Source organism: Bos taurus, chromosome 7, assembly GCF_002263795.3.
Source record: "Bos taurus isolate L1 Dominette 01449 registration number 42190680 breed Hereford chromosome 7, ARS-UCD2.0, whole genome shotgun sequence".
In the NCBI taxonomy this organism is placed as follows: Eukaryota; Metazoa; Chordata; class Mammalia; order Artiodactyla; family Bovidae; genus Bos; species Bos taurus.
In genome coordinates, this window is record NC_037334.1 from 96,371,025 (window position 1) to 96,391,311 (window position 20,287).

The window sequence follows — 20,287 nt, forward strand, 5'->3', positions numbered from 1 at the left end:
GCGTCGCGGGAGCCAAGTTGCTGCTGGGGCCAGGGCTGCGCTGGGGAAAGGACGGAAGAGGGGATGGGAGGCGGTGGCCGCGTCCTGGGAGGGCTGCAATCTCCGCGCCGTGGCGGCGATGCACCCTCTGAGCAAGGGATGAAGAAGCCGGGGGCCCAGACGAGCTTCCCCGGGGCTCACGGCGCCCCCCGATTTGTTTCCGTCCTGCCCAGGGTTTGACGCCGGAAACAGTGATGGCTGGGGGGCTGCTGGAGGCTGGGGCGACCGAGGGAGTTTCCGTTTCTCGGGCCTAGCTCCTCCCGGCCGGGCCGCAGCGGCGACACCCTGGGGGGTGGTGGTAGTGGAGGGGGGAGCCTCGCCAGGTGTTGATTTAAGGCTCCGCGGGGCCAGGCCTTCTGCCCACATCCTGCGGCGCCAGTTGGCCCCGGCGGATCCAGCGCCGCGTTTTGTCATCTGCCTGCACCAGGAGGTAGAGGCGGCGACCCCAAACCCGCTAGCTCCCTGGGGACAGGACCCCAGGTGCCTGACCCCGGCGGTACCCACCGCCCCCCCCCCCCCCACTCACTTTCAGTCTCCAGGCCACCGATCGCTTGGGACCACTATGCGGCAAGCGAGTAGCCTACGGAGACGACCCAGAGTGCCTGTTCCTTGGAGACTTGCCGAGGGGAGCTGGACCCCCCCGGGGAAACTCGAAGCTTGGGCAGTCAGCGGAGCGCCCTGCACTCGCAGCCTGCTACCTACTCTGCCTTCAGATCTCGGCGCCCGTGGCCACCTCCCACCCAGGTCTCTGTCCTCACCCAGCCATCCGAACCAGCGACCCCACTGGGTCTGCATCCCATCATCCTAACTGAAGGCTCAACAGGAGGGGCGTGTGTTTCAGCCTCGTCTGTGGCCTGTGTTTCTCGTCCCATCTCTGGAATGTCCGCTCCGTGGGGCGATGTGTTACGCGCGTGGTGCCGGGCTCCCGGCGTCTAGAGCCGGGACACCTGCCAGACGGGACAGACCATCCCGTTTGCTTTAAAGGGACTGAGCACGGTTCCGAGCGCTGGACCAGAGAGAGCGAGAGCTTGAGCCCGCCGGCCTTCCTGCCCGGGGCGGGGCTTGTTCTGGACACGCCCCTCCCAGGCCCGCCCCGTCCCAGGAGCCGCCCCCCCTTAGATTCCCCGGCTTTCTCTGCAGCTGTCTGCAAAACCCGGAGTGGCGGATCCCAGAGAGGGCGGAGGGGCGCCGCCCCTCGCGGCACCTCCCCGGCAGCCCTGGGCGCCGCGCCGGGCATGCTCAGTGCGCAGGGCCGCTCGGAGCTCTCGGAGGAGGAAGCTCGCGCGCTCCCGCTCTCAGGAGCCGCGGCCCGGGGCAGTGGGGGCCGCAAATAATGGAGCCTTTCACCAATGGTGAGTAGGCGCGGCCGGAGGGAGGCCGGGGCTGGGAGCCGGGCTCTCCCGGGGCCCAGAGGGTCGTGGGGAGTCGTGACACGCGAGGGCGAGCTGCAGCCGCCTCCAGCGCAGGTTTCCTGCGAGAGGTTTTGCGGTGAGGGGGGGTGGTGCTGGTGTAGGGGACCCGGGGGGGAGGCTGTTGGAGGCCTGGGGGAGGGGGCAAGAGGCGGCAATCGCCAGGCTCGGGGGTCGAGGGCGGGGGTTGCTGGCGTGAAGGTCAGCGCCACCGCCCGTCCCGGGTGGGGACACCCGGTGTCCCGGACACCTCGCTCCTCTGCGCAGCCAGGTGGGCGAGCTGCAAAGTTTGGGCTGCGGTGCGCATTGGAGGGGGGGCGGCCGGGAAAGTTGGCACAGCTTGGGTTTGCCCCGAGTACAGAGTGGACTTTGGGGCGGGAAGGGTTAACGGGCGGTCAAACCCTCAACTTGGGTGGCGCGCCCGGAGCTGTCCCCCTGCCCTTCGGCGAGTTGCCGGTGTGACTTTTTCTGATAGGGCTGGGTGGAGGGGTGGAGGCTTGTTAGGTTAATTCAGTGGAAGGTAGAGAAAAACTTGCAGAAAAGCTGGATCACCCCGGCTGGACGCCGGGGAGGTTCCTGCCCGCATTGCTGCTCTCCCCGTCTGTTGCGGAGGCATTCCGCAGGAGGTTCAAGCTTCCTCTCCCTGGCTCCCAATAAGATCGGTTTTTTTATTTTCAGTCGAGACTCATTAAATATCAAGGGACCGTCACGGTGATATCACAGTGTGACTTGAGGCGAGTGTCCAAAGCCGGAGCCTGCAGGAGGTTCGGCTAACAGCCACAGCCTTTTACTGACCGAAGGGAGCGAATCCATCCCACCCTCCTTAAAACCGTGGCTTTTGTTTGGACCACAAGTGCCATGTAGGGGTGAGATGTCTTTCATTTTGCGGTGTTGAGTGTATAGATTCCCTTTTGGGGACAGAAAATAGGAAAACTGCCAGCAAGGGAGAATTCACGCTGAAATGGGAGAGTTCAGTCTCCGAGTGGACATGTGTTTTCCTGCGGGTGGTTGGTTACTTAAGGTAGAGAGTTTGTCGCATTAATAGAAGGCAGAGTCTCCTCTGTTAGGGTGGGTCACTTGCCACCCGGGAGACAGAGACATTGTCCACTATGTCCCAAACCCGAGTCAGACTTTGTTGTATGCTGTGTTTCATCCCTGGGACTGCGAACTACTAATTATATTCTCCCCATCCCTAATTCAGAATGCTTTATTCTACTGCCATCTTCCTGTCTGTACTGTTTAATTAGGTTTAATGATGACAGCTTTAATTCTGAATTTTCTCATTCAGGTTCTATTTGTAATTACTGAGGCTCTAAGAGTAGTCTGGTAAAGTTGGCAAAGAAAAATAAGGATGATTTGAGCTAAAAGGAAGCTTAGTATACAAAGTATACGTTTAATACAGATTCTTAAATCCTTTCCAGTGAGTATCCTAAGGCTTATCCTGTGTTCTAGGTAGAAAGCTTGGAGCTTCCGTGTTGGTAGGATTTTAAATGTGAAGTTTCCTCTAAATTCAAACAAACAAACAAAAAACTCCTCTCAACAAGGCTGAGTCACGCATTTGGTTAAGATTATTGCTAGCTGATTTGGTGAACCTGTGCCTGTAGAATTAAAGTACATTCTCAAGTCTTAAAGTTGGAGCCTTTTCTCCCATCTTAGAATAGTTTTAGAATATGTACCTCTGGATGTGAATATTGGCAAATTGTCATATTTTGACGGGCAATGAAAAAGTCCCAGAGAGGAGAATAAAAAAAAAAAAGCAGTGCTTCAACTTTTGTATAGGAAATTGGATTTCTAATCCTTTCCTGTCTTACAGATTTTCAGAGTCTGTGCTGGAGATAGTTGAGCAGTGTATCATTTTAGTTAATGTAGTAATTACTCCTTGGAACCTTATCTAGCATCTTTTAGCAAGGGGAATAGAAACTAACATCTAAAGTCAACAAGAAATTGGTTGATTGGTTTAGTTGCTAAGTCGTGTCCGATTCTTTTGTGACCTTGAGGACTGTAGCCTGCCAAGCTCCTCTGTCCACGGGATTTCACAGGCAAGAATACAAGAGTGGGTTGCCATTTCCTTGTCCAGGGGATATTCCCGACCCAGGGATCAAACCCCGATCTCCTAGATGGCAGGCGGATTCTTTATCACTGAGCCACCAGGGAAGCCTCAACAAGAAATTAGGTCCTAGCACTTTGCGGTGCTTTTTGGGTTTAAGGAAGGCTCGTTATTTTGGAACTTTTGAATAGCTGTAGAATTTTCTATTGTCTTCAAACAGGACATGGTATAGTGGAAAGTACACTTATCTCTGTACTTAATCCTTTTGAGAGCAAAGAATACGTACATCTAATTCTCTCATAGGTCTCAGTGTTCTGGTGCAGAATATTTCATTACCCATAGAATTTATCATTGGAGGGTTTATCAAGTATGGCGTGGGCTTTTGTTACACTTTCATTCTCTTTTAATAAAATTGTCACCACTTACACTTTGTCATATATCTCTATATGCGGAGAGAGGTGTGAGCGCTTATCGAAAAGTTTCAGTAAGTCGGGGACGTGTATGTTTCAGTTAAAATCTTGTCAATGATTTCTCTCCCTGATAAGAGGTAAATTTGTAAAGGAGGCAAATTTAGTTTGTTTTGCTAATTTGGTTTTCAATACTCATCTATTCCAGTAAGGCCTTTTCTGTTTTCGGTGTTTTCTGTCAAAACTTGCTGCTGGTATGGCTCATTTTTCTTGGACCCTGCTCTCTACCTGCCAATAATGGATTTATTTGATGACCATCCTGTGTTAACCTGTCACTGCTGCAGTCCATTTAATATGCAGATCTCCAGAAAGGGCTTACAAGGAGAGACGTTATTGCCAAGAATTTCCATTTGGCTCAGGAGATATTTTTGGTGTTGCCCTTGGTAGGGACTGCTGACTATTGTGCTGAAGACAGGACATCCAGTCTGGCTTTGGATATTTGGTGCGTTTTCTTTTATGGGGAGAGGAATGTGCTGGACTAGTAGTCAAGGTTGGTTTGGTAGTAGCTATTATGTTCTGTTAGGCAGGTAGAAGTGAAACTATTCAGAAGCAGTGATTGCTGTATTACCAAAAACCAAACAAACAAAAAATAGAAACTCTGTAGGTCTTTTGATAAATGTACAGGGACTTCCCTGGTGGCTCAGAGGGTAAAGCGTCTGCCTGCAGTGCGGGAGACCCGGGTTCGATCCCTGGGTTGGGAAGATCCCCTGGAGAAGGAAATGGCAACCCACTCCAGTACTGTTGCCTGGAAAATCCCATGGATGGAGGAGTCTGGTAGGCTACAGTCCATGGTGTCGCAAAGAGTTGGACCCGACTGAGCGACTTCACTGTCACTAGGGCAAGCAATTATTTGATGACTGCCTAGTTTTATTTGTCCTCACTTGCACATAAGATTAAGGCATTTTAGAATAACTTAAATTTATGTTAAGGAATGTAGATACAGAGCTCACCCTCCGGATCTGATTCAGAAGGTCTGAAGTTGAGTCTAGGAATCTACACTTTATTTTTAGTGTACTAAAAGTATTCACCAGGAGGGAGCTTTTGAGAACTTTACTAGATAAGCAAATTCCATATGTGTGTGTGTGTCTATTTTTAAATGCTTTCTAGTTTGTGGTATGGCCCAACGTAAATCTCCAGAGGGTGGAAAAGCATTGATATTTTGAAGCCCCAGCACTGAAAACACAATTTAAATCGTTTTATTTTTCCCAAAGCCCCTAAGAATCACTTTAATACTACATCCTGGTATGTAATCTAACAAGGGGGGCTTTCCTGTCTTTATAAAACTGTTTTTGTTTTCAGATTGGCTTCCAAGTGAAAGTATTTCCCAACTTCCAAAATGGGAAGTCAGGATAATGAATTAGATGTTCGTGAATTATAAGGCAGTATAAAATTGTGATTTCATCATTTTAATCTTACAAATAGCAGTTATCCTGTTAGGTATGTGCCTATGTGTGCTCAGTCATGTCCAGCTCTTTTAGACCTCATAGCCTGCCAGGTTTCTCTGTCCATGGGATTTCCCAGGCAGGAATACTGGAGTGGATTGCTATTTCCTACTCCAATCCTACAGGTATGCATTTGTTTTTTAAAAAAGTATTTTTTAGCATTTGTTTAAAAAAAAAAAGGTTTTTTAGCATCTATCTAAGCTCAGCTATGTGAGCTTACTGCACTGTATTCATTTGTAGTTTCTTTTGTTCTGAAATAACTTACCACATTGAGAAAAAACCTTTAAAATGGAAGATAATAGTTTACATGATAGGATATAAGTTAAATTCTGCTTTTACATTTCTGTCTTACATCTTTATTTCAGTTAAGGGAAATAGGAGTATATAGGATTTGAATATTAACATCATTTAGTAGTATAAGGTTGAGGCTGTAACTAGAAACCAGTCCAGCTGTTAACTGGAAAGCAGAGGTGGAAAAGTTCTGTACATGACAACTTCCCCAAAAAAGTATCTTAAGACAAGATAAATATCATATTTTAGAAACTATTAGAACCAGTGATTATTATTTATCTGTAGATGATTCTTGAGAACTCAACTTGAAAGAGACAGAACCAGGAAGATTGGTTATAAGGAAATTATCATATAGAGAATAAGAACAGTGATTTCTTTCTCAGGAATCAGGCAAATACCATTTTTGGAATGCCTGTTTACAAGGAGATTTTCTGCTAGGCAGTTAGCAGAAGCCCCATAGACCTGCTATCAGTTAATGCTAACCTGATCCTAAATCAAGATGGTGGAAGAATAGGACAGGGAGACCATTATGATTATACAGTAGAAATGGCAAATAGATTCAAGGGATTAGATCTAATAGACAGAGTGCCTGAAGAACTATGGACGAGGTTCGTGACCTTGTACAGGAGGCAGGGATCAAGACCATCCCCAAGGAAAAAAAGAATGCAAAAAGGCAAATGGTTGTCTGACGAGGCCTTACAAATAGCTGAGAAAAGAAGACAAGTGGAAGGCAAAGGAGAAAAGGAAAGATATAACCATCTGAATGCAGAGTTCCAAAGAATAGCAAGGAGAGAGAAGAAAGTCTTTCTCAGTGATCAGTGCAAAGAAATAAAGGAAAACCATAGAATGGGAAAGAGGAGAAGGCAATGGCAACCCACTCCAGTACTCTTGCCTGGAAAATCCCATGGATGGAGGAGCCTGGCAGGCTGCAGTTCATGGGGTCACTACGAGTCAGTTACAACTGAGCGACTTCACTTTCACTTTTCACTTTCCTGCATTGGAGAAGGAAATGGCAACCCATTCCAGTGTTCTTGCCTGGAGAATCCCAGGGACGGGGGAGCCTGGTGGGCTGCCATCTATGGGGTTGCACAGAGTCGGACACAACTGAAGCTACCTAGCAGCAGCAGCAGCAGAGATCTCTTCAAGAAAATTAGAGATACCAAGGGAACATTTCATGCAAAGATAAGCACAGTAAAGGACAGAAATGGTATGGACCTAACAGAAGCAGAAGATATTAAGAAGAGGTGGCAAGAATTCACAGAACTGTACAAAAAGATCTTAATGACCAAGATAATCACAATGGTGTGATCGCTCACCTTGAGCCAGACATCCTGGAATATGAAGTCAAGTGGGCCTTCATAGTTCATCACTATGAACAAAGCTAGTGGAGGTGATGGAATTCCAGTTGAGCTATTTCAAGTCCTAAAAGATGATGCTGTGAAAGTGCTGCAGTCAGTATGCCAGCAAATCTGGAAAACTCAGCAGTGGCCACAGGACTGGAAAAGGTCAGTTTTCATTCCAATCCCAAAGAAAGGCAATGCCAAAGAATGTTCAAACTACTGCAGAATTGCATTCATCTCACACGCTAGCCAAGTTATGTTCAAAATTATCCAAGCCAGGCTTCAACAGTACATGAACCGTGAACTTCAGAGGTTCAAGCTGGATTTAGAAAAGGCAGAGGAACCAGAGATCAAATTGCCAACATCCACTGGATCATCAAAAAAGCAAGAGAGTTCCAGAAAAACATCTACTTCTGCTTTATTGACTACACCAAAGACTTTGACTGTGTGGATCACCACAAACTGTGGAAAATTCTGAAAGAGATGGGAATACCAGACCACCAGACCTGCCTCCTGAGAAATCTGTATGTAGGTCAAGAAGCAACAGCTAGAATTGGACATGGAACAACAGACTGGTTCCAAATCGGGAAAGGAGTCATCAAGGCTGTATATTGTCACCCTGCTTATTTAACTTGTATGCAGAGTACATCATGTGAAATGCCGGGCTGGACGAAGCACAAGCTGGAATCAAGATTGCTGGGAGAAATATCAGTAACCTCAGATATGCAGATGACACCACCCATATGGCAGAAAGCGAAGAAGAAATGAAGAGACTCTTGATGAAAGTGAAAGAGGAGAGTGAAAAAGTTGGCTTAAAATTCAACATTCAGAAAACTAAGATCATGGCATCTGATCCCATTACTTCATGGCAAATAGTTGGGGAAACAATGGAAAGAGACTTTATTTTGGGGGGCTCCAAAATCACTGCAGATGGTGACTGCAGCCATGAAATTAAAAGACACTTGCTTCTTGGAAGAAAAGCGATGACCAACCTAGACAGCATATTAAAAAGCAGAGACATTACTTTGTCCAAAAAAGTCTGTCTAGTCAAGGCTGTGGTTTTTCCAGTAGTCATGGATGGATGTGAGAGTTGAAGTCTAAAGAAAGCTGACCACCGAAGAATTGATGTTTTCGAACTGTGGTGTTGGAGAAGACTCTTGAGAGTCCCTTGGACTACAAGGATATCAAACCAGTCCATCCTAAAGGAGATCAGTCCTGGGTGTTTATTGGAAGGACTGATGCTAAAGCTGAAACTCTTTGGCCACCTGATGAGAAGAACTGACTCATTTGAAAAGACCCTGATGCTGGGAAAGATTGAAGGCGGGAGGAGAAGGGGATAACAGAGGATGAGATGGTTGGATGGCATCACTGACTCGATGGACATGAGTTTGAGTAAGCTCTGGGAGTTGGTGATGGACAGGGAGGCCTGGCGTGCTGCAGTCCATGAGGTTGCAAAGAATCGGACATGACTGGGCAACTGAACTGAACCTCAATAAGAGAAAAGAAAGGGAATAGTCTAGTCTTGTTTTCATGCTAATATGAAAATAATAGAATATGGAAGTTAAAAAAGCAGTAAAACTTGGGACAGTTTTCTAATTATTAAATAAATGAATAAAGTGAATAAAGTGAAAGTTGCTCAGTTGTGTCCAACTCTTTGTGACCTCATGGACTGTAGCCCACTAGGGTCCTCTGTCCATGGAATTCTTCAGGCTGGAATACTGAAGTGGGTTGCCATTCCCTTCTCCAGGGGATCTTCCCTACCCAGGAATCAGACTCAGGTCTCTTGCATTGCAGGCAGATTGTTTACCAACTGAGCCACCAGGGAAGCTCACAAAATTCACTAGTTTTAAACAATGGTTGGAATAAGATTTTAAAAGGCTTTGTTCCTCTTTTTTTCCCTTTTGTTTTCAGGATTAGAGATGGTCTAGATAAGTGATCAGGAGAGCTCTGGTCTCAAGGTACAGGCAGAGTACTTCCTCAGGGCAAGTATTCTTAAAGAGATACTTTTTTTTTTCTTCAAGCTTTCTCTGGAGTCCAGAGAATATTGTGACCACGTTGTCAAAAATCGTATTTATCAGTGTTCGATTGTCTTTGTAACCTGTTCATATAACATTTGTCAGCAGTAAGTTTACATTTCTATTGATTAACACTCCTGTTAGGAAACAGCAGCATTCTGACCCTCTCTGTGAAAACATTAGGAGATTGAAATACAGAGAAGTCTAGCCACAATTACCCCAGAAGTTGGGATGGAGCTGGATCAAGCCTGTGGTTCTTGGCACTTGAAGTGAGGACAGTGCAGCCATATTCTGTTAATTAGTTACCTCATGTCTTGAAAACTGTAGGAGGTTGGAGCTGGAGCTAATGCTACTACACCTTTCCATAATTTTGGAGCGACCTGAGAAACAGTGTTTTTTTAATTTGAATTCCTGGATTTGTACCCTTTAAGAGTATTCACAGAAAAGTAGGAATGAAAAATGAGGAAAATTCTGGAGCCCACGGTGGTTCAGCTCCGTTTTTATCTAGCGGTTTTTATAGAGAAGGCTGCTCATTGCCCTGGTATTTCTGTGCAATAGATATGGGTTTCTGTGTCTATGAAAGAGTAGTCAGGATTCTCCTGTAACCCGATTCACTATTGTAATCTGTTTGTGATTATTCCTGGGAGTGCCTGTAAGACTCTGAATCCAAAGATCTTAAGGGGAAATCGGGATTTAGGAGAATTAGTCATGAAGATGAGCGGTATATGGAGATTTAAGGTAAGGAGGAATCGAAAAGGCAAAATGGTCAATACCTTGACCCTTGCAAGTCTTTGGCTTAGAAATGAATCTCTTCTGGAGAGTAGGACACTCTTGTGTGAGGCTGAAAGGCAAGAGTTGGGCTTGTAAAGGTGAAGCAGGTGGGTCTGGTTGGACAAAAGGAATTGAGGAGAGAGGGGATAAATGAGTTAAGGCTGGCGTTTGAGGGATGGCAAAAAAACATTTGCCATGAGTTTAATCATACTGTGTATTTTTCTAGTCAGAAAAGTCACAGTTGCTTGTAAGTTAGTGTTGTTCGCTTTCCTGAATGTTTCAGATCTCAAGAAGAAGAAACTATAAAGAAGGCTAGTGACTCATTGACCCACCATGGGATGATCATGGTGGCAGTCGCTATTCTTTATTGACTGCTTTTGACTCACCTTTGTACCGATGCTTACGGTAGAACAATGAATCAATTAAAAAAAAAAAAAATCCAACCTTCGCATCTAAAAAAGACTAGGAGGAAATCAGTTCCAAATAAAGAAAATTGAGTCTTCCAAGGGGAATTTGAAAAAACAGTGCAGAATCAAGTTCAACTGTCGAAGACCCTCTGAAGCTCTTTTCCTTAATGAATGTCATCCCAGGCTTTTCTGCCACATAGTTCAAGAGTGTGGTCATCAAAACAGAACTCCGGCCAATTGTCTGGACTTCTGTAGATGACGGGATTAGATGGTCAAGAGTCTTCTCCAGGCCTCTGTGCTATTTGGGGAGGCCAAAGCCGGTGATCTGGGAAGAAGGGTGTTTAAGGAGGTGTTCCGATGTTTCTAACAGGGGAGAGAGCTTCGTAAGCTGGGAGAACAGGAGAATGGGAAATCCAGTGAGAGAACTGGACCCCTGAGGATTGGGTGTGTTTCTTTGCTCCCTGGATCTCACAAGCAGATGATGCCTGGGCTGTGTGGCAGCCCCTTTTGTCTGTTTGCCAGATTCAACTGCCTCGGGTGTCCTTCGGTGCCATAGAGGAACTTTCTGGTGGGCAGGAAGGTTTGGGTCATGGTATTCCTCACAACTGAAATTGTTATTTTATAAGATTTAAAACAGTTGTTAGAATACTCATCACTTCAACACCATTACACCATTTCAGAGTTCTCTTTGATGGAGAAATGGAGTTTAGTGGGAGTGATTAAAGAGAGCTAAGTGTGGTTTGAAGACAAGTAGTATTACATTTGTCTGGTTTCTTCTTGTCCCATAATTGTCAAAAGGGTTAAGTAAGGCCACTGGGACTTGATGGGTATCCTGGGTATATCAAGTTGATGCCCATAAGTTTGGGCTGGTTTCCCATTATACTTTTAGCAGTAGTTTTTCTGCTTTTTAAATGCTTAGTACCTAAACCTTTTGGGCCACTGATACTGTCCTTTTAGTATGTAGATTTGATGCCTAGATTAAGAAAACAACTCAGACTGAGCATAGAGTGTTGAGTGTTTGGGGAAATAAGAAATGCATTGCCATTTAAAATAGCAACCTCACTTCGATCAGCATTCATACAGGCTTCCCAGAGACTTCGTAACTTTTTGTTTAGAGGAAGCACACAGAAGAATAATTCAATGTAGGAAGGAAGGTCTTCTTGGAAGGAAAGTTATGACCAACCTAGACAGCATATGGAAAAGCAGAGACATTACTTCCCCCACAAAGGTCCGTCTAGTCAAGGCTATGGTTTTTCCAGTATGGATGTGAGAGCTGAACTGTAAAGAAAGCTGAGTGCTGAAGAATTGATGCTTTCAAATTGTGGTGTTGGAGAAGACTCTTGAGAGCCCATTGGACTGCAAGGAGATCCAACCAGTCCATCCTAAAGGAGATCAGTCCTGGGTGTTCATTGGAAGGACTGATGTTGAAGCTGAAACTCCAATACTTTGGCCACCTGATGCAAAGAGCTGACTTAGAAAAGACCCTGATGCTGGGAAAGATTGAGGGCAGGAGGAGAAGGGGATGACAGAGGATGAGATGGTTGGACGGCATCACTGACTTGATGGACATGAGTTGGAGTAAACTCCAGGAGTTGGTGATGGTTGGGGTGGGGGGCGGAGCTTGGCGTGCTGCAGTCCATGGGGTCACAAAGACTTGGACACGACTGAGTGACTGAACTGAACTGACATGAACTGAAGCACATGTTCACTAAAGTGTGGCTAGCCTTGGGTGTGCTTGTTCATTACAGTGGGATGCTATTGAGATAAAGACTTGAAGAATTCATGCATAGAATCTTTTCTTGACAGTTAATCGAGTGACAATGACTATTGGTAGAAAAAATGTGGTTTCAGTCCCTGATTTATAATCACTATTTTTTTTTAAATAGGTTAATGAAAATCAAATTGATCCTCAGTAAGTTGTATTTTCATGGCAAAGTTTTTGCTATAGATTTGGTCCTTTCATTTACCTTGTGTTTTATCAGTCTGATGGAAAAATATTTCAGAGAAATATCAGCAAAGTAAGTATTAGTTCAAATCCATCTGAGATCATGTCTAGCAGATTTATTCACCAACTGAGGTATTCTCTAACTCACAGGCAATGTTTATAAGAACATTAGAGTTCTTATAAATTTCTTCTGCAAATCTCATGCAGTGATATGCGTTCTCTGTTAAATCACTCAGAGGTGTTTCTTATGCCTAATGCCATTTTTAAAATAAGGAATTAAATGCAGTTAATATTTTTTGAAACAACATTTAGGTAGTTGAAATTAAAAACAAGCTTTTTAACTTTAGATCTTATAAGGTTTGTGACTTTGCCTGAGAGATTAATGAACATAAATATTTAGTCATCATTGACATTTTCAATTACTTTTTATAGCTAAGTCTCTCAAAGAGGTACCTTGAGGATTGTCAAGGACTGTGGGACCTTTGTTATGAGGAAAGATTTTTAGAAACATTTTGTAAAATAAAGATTATGTTTGATTGGGGAACAAGTTTGATACAAATATAAATATTAGGATAAAATAAGTTAGCCTAGAAAACGGAGAAGGCAATGGCACCCCACTCCAGTACTCTTGCCTGGAAAATCCCATAGATGGAGGAGCCTGGTGGGCTGCAGTCCATGGGGTCGCTAAGAGTCGGACACGACTGAGCAACTTCACTTTCACTTTTCACTTTCCTGCATTGGAAAAGGAAATGGCAACCCACTCCACTGTTCTTGCCTGGAGAATCCCAGGGATGGGGGAACCTGGTGGGCTGCCATCAATGGGGTCACATAGAGTCGGACACAACTGAAGCGACTTAGCAGCAGCAGCCTAGAAAAGGAAAAGAAAATTGAAAATTAAACTAAAATAATAATATTTTTCTCCACAAGGATATTGGTTAACTTTTAAGTGACCACAATGACATATCTTTATGTGAATCTGATCATTGTCATAATAATAAATAGAAGGATAAAGGAACTAATTACTCTTCATATGCTGAACTGTTGGTCTGTGTTTTCAGTCCATGGAATATGATGTTACACTGATAACTTGATGCTTTTTGGTGTCCTCTAAGCCAGAGTTGTTTAACTAGATTATTTCCGATGTGGAACTGACAAATATTTTTGAGTGCTGGCTTTTCAGTAGAACTAAATGGTGGTTATTATAACCTTGTAAATTATTATAAATTTTCTGTTTTCTCTTGGTTGTATATTAATGGATAGCAACCAGAGAAAATAAATGCAGAAATATATAGGACAAAACCTTTGTGGAAGATGAGTGCTTTGAGCTTAATTCTGTTTTATTGAAACCAGGTAGTGATGGGCTTCAAACCTACTCAATTACTGTCTTCTCTTTTTTTGTTATTATTTTCCTTTTTAATTTCATTTTGGATTTTTTCCTGTTTACATCATGCTCACAGTTTTTCTTCATCTCTTATTTTTATCACCCAAGACTAAAAATATAACAAACCAAAATTAGTTTTCCATGTCTCCTTGCTGCGTTCTTCTACTGGGGAGTCAGGAGTGGGTCAGAGAAGACTGTGAATGTTTGAGTACAGATTTTCTTGCATACTGTTTTAAACTGCCTCAATTAACAAGTATTTTTTAAATTAGTGTTTGATACATTCCTACTTCTCTCTTTCTAAAAAGATAACCCTCTTCAAATAAATACCTTCACCGTATGCTTACTTGTTCCAAGCTTTATTCTTAAAGTTGGAGTACAACTATGAATGCAGAATGGTCTCTGCCTTTGAGGAGCTTATATTCTAGCAGAGTTAATTTTTTTTTTTTTTTAAGGTATACAGATGCACAAATCAGTACATGCCCTTCAAAAACTTTCAGACTTTGAGAAGGCCAGGTCCCATCCCACACCACTTTCCTTAGATACATTTGGTTTGTACTTTTATTTTTTCATTTTAGAGATCTCTCCGTGAATCTACCTCATTTTGTAAGACTACTGTGTAGTATGTTGTAATGATGAAGAGCAGTCAGACCGCTCCTTTTAAATCCTGGCTCCTCACTCACTAGTTCTGTGATTCTTATCTAAGGATGTTACCAAGAGGTTTTAATATCTTTAGATAAAACACTAAAATGTGTACAGTAACTCAAAACATTTTCTTATATTCACCGAAGTTTAAGATATGGGGGGTGGTTTGGCATATTCCGGGCTTCCCTGGTGGCTCAGCTGGTGAAGAATCCACCTGCAATGCGGGAGACCTGGGTTCGATCCCTTGGTAGGGAAGATCCCCTGGAGAAGGGAAAGGCTACCCACTCCAGTATTCTGGCCTGGAGAATTCCATGGACTACACAGTCCATGGGGTCGCAGAGTCCGACAAGACTGAGCGACTTTCACTTTCACTTGGCATATTCCAGCCATAGTGAGATTTTGAAAATTGGGGAACATGTATTTCTTACATCTTGTTTTAGTAACATTAAAGACTTGAGGCTACTATAGGAGAGGATTCTTTCCAATTCATATTTATTAATAATGATTACACATTTGTGACACTTTCAGGGAAGTGTTGTCTAAGAGAGAAGACCTGTTCATTTCTACATCCTGTTTAATTCTGGCTTAGGTGTGTTTTTCCGGTTCCTGCAGGCAAATGTTATACATAACACCTCATTATTCGTACAAGTAGAACTTGTTTCATTCAGTCTTAGGTGTTTTATAAATATATATATATATATATATATATATATATTTTTTTTTTTTTTAATCTATTAGGTGGGGGTTGAAATAGTGAGGAATTAAAGACCAAAAGGGCATAGAGGGCATAGTGTTAGCATGAGAGTATAGGATAAGGGAACTTCATTTACTGACAGTGAAGCCTGTGTATATCATAGACGTCAGGAATGCAAACAAAGATGTCTATAGTTTAATAGGTATTTAAGTTCATACCTATGTTGTTATGTATCCTCACAGGAAGCGTACTAAGAAGCTGGTTTTACTAGTGAATTTGTATTTCTGCTAGTGACTGTGACACTTATTTTACTGTTATTTTTTTGCTAACTAAATGTAACTTGGCAGCAGCTTTTGGCTCTGAGAATCTATTTTGAATTATGGCAGTTACCTCCTTACTTCATCCCTGCCAGGAGTCTCTAGATCTGTTTTTATCTGTTTTTTCTCGTAAGGACAATATTTTGAACTTCTGAAACATAGTTTTTATCTGTTTTTTCTCGTAAGGACAATATTTTGAACTTCTGAAACATAGAAGGTAGTGATTTTCATCAAACAGCAAGGTGAACGATGTAAGGAATAATACTTAGAGTGTTTGGTGGCCACGTGAGTGGACTGCATGGGAACAGAGTGGAGGAATTCCTCACTGTGAGCTGTAATTGCCCCTGGGATGCCTCAGGGTTAAGAAGATAGCGTTTTCCCACAGGAGTAAGTTATCGGCGTCCACATTTATTCCCAGGGATGCTCACAGAAGTATAAGGTATGTTATGAAAGCAGAAATACCACTTGTCTAGGGTTCGTTTTCTCAGTGGTTCAAACCACATTTCAAGTTCTGTGTGAAGAACGTACATGCTTGTTCAGCCAGGAACCATCAGTTATGTTTAACAGATAAAAACACAGTTTTCTTGTATTTGGTTCCTACTAGAGTTTGGAGAAGGAAATGGCAACCCACTCCAGTGTTCTTGCCTGGAGAATCCCAGGGACGGGGGAGCCTGGTGGGCTGCCATCTATGGGATCACACAGAGTCAGACATGACTGAAGCGACTTAGCAGCAGCAGCAGCAGAGTTTGCATCTAATGTGGTGCTTCCTATGTATTAGTTCAGTAAATGTTAATCTGAAACTAATATTACATCAGACAACCTCTAAAACATTTAGATAAGAACTTTGCTTTGTGCTCTTTTTTCTTTTAAAAAAATTATTTTGATTGGAGGATAATTACCATATAATACTTTTGATGGTTTTTGCCATATATCAACATGAATCGGTCGTAGGTATACATGTGTCCCCCCATCCTGAGCCCCCCTCCCACCTCCACCCCGCTCTATCCCTCTGGGTTGTCCCTGTGCTCTTTTAATTTAGAGGGTTTTTAAATTTTTTTTCAAGTAACATTGAATTTCAGTGCCTCTCCTTTTTCTATAAATATCTCTATAACAGAGTAATTTCAAGTCACTTTTTTTTGAATATTCTTATCAATTTTCATTCAGCTTCCCTTACCACTGAAATGCATTTTGAGCACTTGCTGTGTTTCAGCACTTACTGTGAATGTGCTTTGTACAGGGAAGATAGTGCCAAATGAGACATGGTCTCTGTGTTTGAGGAAAGACGATGCTGAGAGGGAGCGAGTCTCTTACTCTGAAGCATTTTTAAAATCAAAATGTAAGACTGATCCAACATTTTCCTCCCTCATCCTTTTCATCTGCTGGGCCTTTCTCACAGCTGGAGAGCTGCTATGGATTTGAGACCACAGTGGTTCAGTTAAATGAGTTTCTTTTCCTGCAGGGCTGTAGGGCCTGCTGACCGACCTGCCACTGGGGTATTTTGCCCTTCGTTAGAGAGCCTCTGAAACAATTCCCAAGCCAGTTAGATTTGACTTTAAAAAAAAAAAGGAATTTCCTGGATTGGTAAGAGGCATGAACGGGTCTTGCATAAGCCTTCCTGTGACCCTCATGGAAAGAGTAAAGGAGGTGAAACCGTATCATAGCTGTCAATCTTAGAGCCATTGAGAGGTGGGGCTCTCTTAACATAATAGCTAACTGTATGAGTTAGTTACAGTATGAACTGAGATATGAAAGCATGAATTTTAGACCTGACACTAACCAATAGGAAAAAAATGTGGTTGTTTCTGTCCTGACACTAATCAAAGGAGAAAAAGAAAAAAAAAGTAGGTGACATCTTGAGAATAACAACACTTCAACATTTCCTTAGTGTCCACATAGCATCAGTTATGGTGTGTGAGCTGCAGGTATCTATTCAGTGTCTCCTTCTCCCATTTTCACCCTCTTACTCGGTATATTTATGGATGCTCATATGGAAACAGTATGCAGGCAGGGTACCACAGACGGGGTGTCTAAAGTCCCACAGACTGGGTAGCTTAGCAGAAATTTTCTGAGAGTGTGAAGGTTAGGAGTTCAAGTGGAAGGTGCTGGCGTGGTTGGTTTCTGGTGAGAGGCTCTTCCTGGCTTGCAGATAGATGCTGGCCTCCTTGCTGTGTCCTCGCGTGGCCTTTCTTCTGCACGTACAGAGGGAGCTCTGTGTCTTCCCCTTATAAGAACGCCAGTCCTTTCAGCCCTGCTCCTATGACCTCATTTCACTTTAATTACCTCCTTAAAGGCCCTATCTCCCAACACATCTCACTGGGGATCTGTGCTCCAGTATATGAAGCTGGGGACGGCGGGAGGAACTGCTCAGTCCATCACGGGCCACCTTCACTTTGGATAATCCTGTACACCATCACGTGAAGAAGACTGTGTTTTTTCACAGGGACAAATTATTAAAGGCTACATTCCTACCTGAGGATGCTCAAATGAGCATATGTAGTTAAATTCAAGATTTTTTTTTTTTTTGAACCCAGGAATCCAGGGTAGTCTAAAACCCCATGTCCCTTCCTGCCCTCCTTTGGAGTGATTCAGACCTTCTGCACTTTCCTTACTGTATGTGTTTACTCCGTGTGCTTTTTCCAGCAGTATACTGAGACTTGCATGCTTGAAGATGCAAGATGTCTGAAGAGTTTGGGGATTTTTTTCTTCATCTTTGAAGGCAGTGTTACTCTTCTTAAACTTTTTAGTCTAGGACCCCTTTTATACTCTAAAAAATTATTGTGGACCCCTAAGAGCTTTTGTTTATGTGGATTATATCTCTCAATACTCACTGTGTTAGAGATTAACACTGAAAGATTTTTTAAAAAATATTAATATTTTTCATAATGACAACGAAAACCTTTTACATATTAACATAAACAACATATTTAATTTCCCAAAACAGAAATATTAGTGAGAGGCATTATTTTGCATTGTTGCAATTTTTTTTAATGTCTGCCAGAATAGAATACAACTGGATTTTTAGATTTGCTTCTGTGTTCAGTGTGTTATATAAAGTGTCATATAGGCTAGGGAAATCTCCATGGTACACTCATGAGAGAATGAGTGTGAAAACTGAAATAACATTTGATTATGAAAATAGTTTTACCCTTGAAGACCTGCTGAGAGAGTATCAGAAATTCCCAGTGGTACCCGTACTGCATCTCGAGAACTGTTACTCTGCACGTTAAACCTGTCTTCGGTAGAGACTGGAGAGGAATATCTTAGGAATACCTTTTATACAAGGTAGAAAGTGGAGCCGTTGGAATTGGGTAGCGAGTTTCTGAAGCAAGATCTAGGTCACAGGAGAAGGAAATGGCCTAGCCAGGCATATCTGACAAACCACACATCAGATGCCTTTGTTATCTGAATATTCTACAGTCATTTATTTCATCTCTGGATAGTTGTAAGCTCGGGAAGACAGAATTATTTAAAATTCTTAAATTAGCTTTAAAAATAATTACTGATTTTTTAATCTGTTCTGTGTTTATACCTGAAAGGTTTTCTTCTTTATTATTAAAAAATAAAAACGACTTTATCGTTATTTTTTGACAGTTGCCAAACTGTGATGTTCTACTTGCAGCAGTCATTTTACACATATTAGTTCCTGCCAGGCCTATTTACTGAAGTATAGTTGGTTTACAATATTGTATGCAGCAAAGTGATTACGTTATGTATGTATACATCCGTTCAGTTCAGTTCAGTCGCTCAGTCGTGTCTGACTCTTTGTGACCCCATGAACCGCAGCACGCCAGGCCATCCTGTCCATTACCAACTCCCAGAGTCCACCCAAACCCATGTCCATTGAGTCGGTGATGCCATCCAACCGTCTCATCCTCTGTTGTCCCCTTCTCCTCCAGCCCCCAATCCCTCCCAGCATCAGGGTCTTTTCAAATGAGTCAGCTCTTCGCATGAGGTGGCCAAAGTATTGGAGTTTCAGCTTCAACATCAGTCCTTCCATTGAACACCCAGGACTGATCTCCTTAAGGATGGACTGGTTGGATCTCCTTGCAGTCCAAGGGACTCTCAAGAGTCTTCTCCAACACCACAGTTCAAAAGCATCAATTCTTCAGCACTCCGCTTTCTTTATAGTCCAACTCTCACATCCATACATGACCACTGGAAAAACCATAACCTTGACTAGATGGACCTTTGTTGGCAAAGTAATGTCTCTGCTTTTTAATGTGCTGTCCAGGTTGGTCATAACTTTCCTTCCAAGGAGCAGGCATCTTTTAATATGTATACATACACACGTATATACACATTTCTGATTATTTTCTATTATAGGTTATTATAAGATACCAAGTATCGTTCCCTGTGCCATGCAGTAAATCCTGTAGTTTATCTGTGTTATGTAGTCATGTATGTCTCTTAATCCCATACTCCTAATTTATCCCTGTTCCCATCCTCCCTTTTCCTTTTCAGTAATCATAAATTTGTCTCCTATGTCTGTGAGTCTGTTTCCGATTTGTAAATAGATTCATTTGTGTTATTTTTTAGATTCCACATGTGAATGATATGTAATACGTGTCTTTCACTGTCTGACTTACTTCACTAAGTATGATGTTCTTCAGACCCACTCATGTTGCTGCAAATGGCAATATTTCATTCTTTTTTATGACTAAGTAATATATATATATGTGTGTGTGTATCCACCACATCTTCTTAAACTAGTTGTATGTTGATGGGCACTCGGGGTTTTAACAAGCTCTTTCCCAAAACCCTCTGCCTCCAACATTCAATAATATGGGTATATCATTTATCTTCTGAGTCCTTTGGTGAATTCTTAGACTTACTTTAATTTTGATGAACTAAAGGCCTATAAGTTTATAAGTTCAATTATTTTTTTTCTACTTGTCCTGATCTATTGAATAATAGAAAATCCTTTGTCCCATGCCTGTCCTGCTATAAAATGATCTAGACCTTTAAGAGAACTAGAATCAACCCTCTTTTCCCCTCTGGGTTCTTTGGGGCTGTGAATGACTGGGATTGATCTACTTAAATTGTCTTGCCCTTCAAAAAATATCTGCACGCCTATGTTCAC

General features: G+C 42.9%; 1 protein-coding gene across 4 annotated transcripts in view; it reads left to right on the forward strand.

Moving 5' to 3' along the window:
* Window positions 1–1,279: 1,279 nt before the first annotated feature.
* Window positions 1,280–20,287, forward strand: part of LNPEP (leucyl and cystinyl aminopeptidase) — a 102,748-nt gene continuing 83,740 nt past the window's right edge. For all 4 annotated transcript variants that reach the window (XR_009495355.1, XM_059888834.1, XM_002689410.6 and 1 more), the window contains exon 1: window positions 1,280–1,391. Coding sequence is in view for 2 of the 4 variants with exons in the window: in XM_002689410.6 (XP_002689456.2) it covers window positions 1,373–1,391 (19 nt within the window). In the remaining 2 variants the exon portion in view is untranslated. The remainder of the gene's footprint in view (window positions 1,392–20,287) is intronic.